Below are 3,874 nucleotides of genomic sequence, written 5' to 3'. Positions count from 1 at the left end.
CAAGTTTTAAGTTCTTAATTCTAAAAGGAAATATATAAAAAATCCTGAATTTCTACTAGTGTAACACACATGACAAATTTTGTCTTAGCATGTCATCATCCCTATTTTATCTATTATCCCTCGATAATGTACGAAATTAAACGTAACATTTTCTCTATAAAATCGTTATTGCTCAAACAGACCATACTTTTTTATGGCCTTCAATTTTGTTTTGTTACAGAGCTATCAAAGAGAAAATCAGACCCCTCCTACAACATCCTCTCTTTCACAATTGGTTGATAGTTCTCTTTTATGTTTCATTATATATATTTTTTATAACCAATAGAAAGTCAAGGTTTTCATGTATCAAATGGCCTTTTGTATAACATTGTGTTCTGAACAGATAACTGTCAATGTCACTCAGAGTAGCAACATCTTTCCCATGGGAAAGTTAACGACTAGCTTGGATGAATTTGTAACAGCTCTTGTCTCATAGTTAGAAAGCCAGGAAAATGTTTAGAAGTAAGTGAATTTGTCTACTTTTTGCATGTTATTAGTCTATATTCTTTGGTGTATTATTTAAGTAAATAAAAATTGTTAAGTGCTTTACCATAATCGCTATAAAAAATAAGGCTTAACTCTACTCAACAATCGAGGGCAAGAAAAAAAAAAATTGGGTAAGTACTTTATTTCTTGTTTTCATATTTATCATTATAAATAACTAAAATTAAAAGTAAGGATCTTTTTAAGTTATTTAAAACTAGAAAAGGTAAAATAAGTAATAATAATAATATAATTAAAATTGTTCATGAAGCACGCACACAAGCAGCTCATGGGTAATGTAATTCGATAGTGTAATGTGAGCTGCACATTCCCCGAGTGATTTACAACTTATAATGCTGTGGATAGCAGTTAGACAGGGTTCACAGAGCAATAAAATTTAATTATAAATAGATGTATAATGTTACGATCTTAGAGCTACTTAGGATAAACGAATGTAGTTTCAGGTTACAATTTGAAGTCATGCTAGAAAGAAAAGAAGATTAATTTAGGTTCATTTCGATATTTTTTGGTGGTTATGAGGTCGGTCAAATTGACCGATCTAGTTTTGAGATTAGGGTAGAGAAAATAACATAAAAAACTAAGGATTTAGTGAAAAAAAACGTTTGAAATGCATTTAGGAGGTTTTAGGGATTACACAAAGGAAATTTGAGATTTTTGAGATGGTGAAAAGTATTTTTAATATTAATATGAAAATTACTTTGCACAAGAACTATTCAAAACAAATACTCAATATATTCATGGACAAAACTTTATTTTATTTTATTAAAAGTACTTCACTAAGAAATATGACTTTTTGTATGTGAAAGACTTGTAATATTAACTGAAAGACTGCCAAATTTCATGAAGATATACCCAATATATAGAGAGTTATAAGTATTAAATTTACGTCAACTTTAAACGAGTACAGAAGGTCACGTGACTCGGTCAAATGGACCGACCCTGTGTTGGAAGAGTTAACTCATCAAGTATTGACAAATGTTTCTATACCATATGGTTAATATTTAGTGACAATCTTACATTTTTTAGAACAAAATTGTACAAGACACAAATGTGTTTAAAAGAAAAATTTACATAATTAATAATTAGGTCAATTCAATATTGTTGATGCATGCCTTAGTAACAATATGTGTATAGTTTCATGATTTTTTCAGGACTGACTTTTATTTTTCTAATATTTTTCGAGTTAGTGTTTTATTCCATGTGACGAAGAACTCTCTAAAGAGCTGAAAAGCTTGTGGGTTAATAATTTTATATTGTATTTCAGCCTGCACGTTTCTTTTTATGTTAATCCTGCTTTCTCTTATTCAATTGACAGCCTTAGGTTTTATAGCTGTTATGCTATTGCTACACTCCGAACAAAAGGCGTGCCATTGGAGAAAGTAAAAGTAGATGAAGAAATATATTTCTAACTGTGCATTTGCAATCTAATTTTAAAAATTGTAAAAGTATAAGATCATACATTACTTACATTATGTACCTGTATAAACTAGATACTAATGTTTCTAGAGCACTCTGAAGGACATTTCCAAGTTATCACATTCAATACAAAAAATATGAACTTGATCATCATGCAGCTTGGAATCTTTTTTTTTTTCTGTAGAGCTTACTAAAAGGATCTTCTACCAAACTACTTACATGTTAGAAGTGAATAAATAAACAGTTTAGTGTCTACATTATAGCGTCTAATTTACTTATTACAGAGCTAAATATCAGTGTTCCAAGTTTTCTGAAGAACATTAACTTTTATTACCAATATGAAAATAATGATTCTAATTTAAGAATTGGGCATCAAGAGTTAAAAAGTACTGTTCTGAGGGTATTCTATTTAATAACAGAAGAATCTAATAACAGTACATTATGTCAAAAGCTAACTACTGCTACAAGACTGCCTTCAATAAATATTGAAGCTATCACAATAATCCACTAAATTGAGTAAAAAATCCTACCATTGCTCTTATGAAGCAACTATGAAAGACTAATCTGACTTTACTTTTTTTTCTAAATAATCAAATTTCCCTTATTTAAACTAATTTTTAAAACATTACATTACAGTTTCATGAAAACTGAAAGATCTCTACAAGAATTTACTTAATAATTGAATAATCCCATGGAAACTAATCAACTTCATAACCAAAAGCTCACACTGGTCTTTGAGTATTTTCCAATTTTACTTTATATCAGGTTAATCTACAAAAGTGCTAGCTACAAAGAAATCAGATGCTAAAACTATTACGTCTATAAAACAATGCAGGACTTTTCCAGGTTTATTTTTCTAACAGGATAATACAGTATAAACACTACTCACCAATTGGGTAATCAAACACTGACATTACTGTTCCTAGAGTATTCTGAAGAGCTTCACCAACTTTCCGAGCTGTGACTTCTGTACTGGCTTTGTCAAGATTGGGTGTTGGAGACTCAAGTTCTGAAAAGAAAACTATACTATGATAAACAAAACTGAATAACAGGCTAGCATTTGTTTCTATGTGACACAGTAAATAATGGAGTCAAAAAGTCATTTTGTGAGCAAAAATTAACTAAATTTTAACAATGTTTCAGCTTACACTTTCATGACACAAGATAATTCATTAAATAAACATGTTTTTTTTAAATGACTCATTTTTAGTTATAAAATAAATAATACTGTTTTTATAAAGTGGAGTATTACATCAGTAATTTTCTGTATAATTTTTATACAGCTACATTTATAGTTTAGAAATAAGCAGAGGTGGTTTAACTCAATTTCAACATAATAATAATAATATACTTATAAAAAGTATAAACTAATATTGAGTACAATGCATGAAATTCTTTTTTGGAGCTACAGTGTAGCACACAGCTAACCAGGACATGTAGTAAACATTGTAAGGATAACAGACATTACTTTTACTTCTCTTCTTAAAATTAACAGTTCAATTAATGTAAAACAGAAAAATCATATTAAACAATGACAAAAAAAAAAACACAACAACACAAAACTTAAAGAAATTAAGAGGTACATATTTTCAGTTACTGATACTTAGTAAATGACCACCTGAAAAAAAGGTATACATTTTTAATAAACACCAAAATTAATTATAGAACAATTCTTGGTAGATAAAATCCTTGAACAAGCAAAACTTGTCCCTTTTTGTACACTTTTATTTTGACATGAAAAATAAATTATTTGTATTGTTATTTTTTTCAGCTATATTTTATATACACCTGGAAAAAAGTTAAGCACCCCCAAATATTTTTCAGGATTGCTTATTGAAAATAAGGTTTAATTTTCATGATGTTGAGCAATGTTCATAATTTCAAACATAATTAAAAGGATGTGAGCGTTCAGGTG

General features: G+C 28.7%; 1 protein-coding gene across 1 annotated transcript in view; it reads right to left on the bottom strand.

Moving 5' to 3' along the window:
• Positions 1-3,874, bottom strand: part of LOC106474159 (zinc finger FYVE domain-containing protein 1-like) — a 21,076-nt gene that overhangs the window by 6,197 nt on the left and 11,005 nt on the right. The window contains exon 4 of the mRNA XM_013934851.2: positions 2,849-2,968. Coding sequence (XP_013790305.2) covers positions 2,849-2,968 — 120 coding nt within the window. The remainder of the gene's footprint in view (positions 1-2,848; positions 2,969-3,874) is intronic.

Source organism: Limulus polyphemus, unplaced genomic scaffold (assembly GCF_000517525.1).
Source record: "Limulus polyphemus unplaced genomic scaffold, Limulus_polyphemus-2.1.2 Scaffold6888, whole genome shotgun sequence".
Lineage (NCBI taxonomy): Eukaryota > Metazoa > Arthropoda > Merostomata > Xiphosura > Limulidae > Limulus > Limulus polyphemus.
This window is presented reverse-complemented; position numbering and strand designations above follow the sequence as displayed.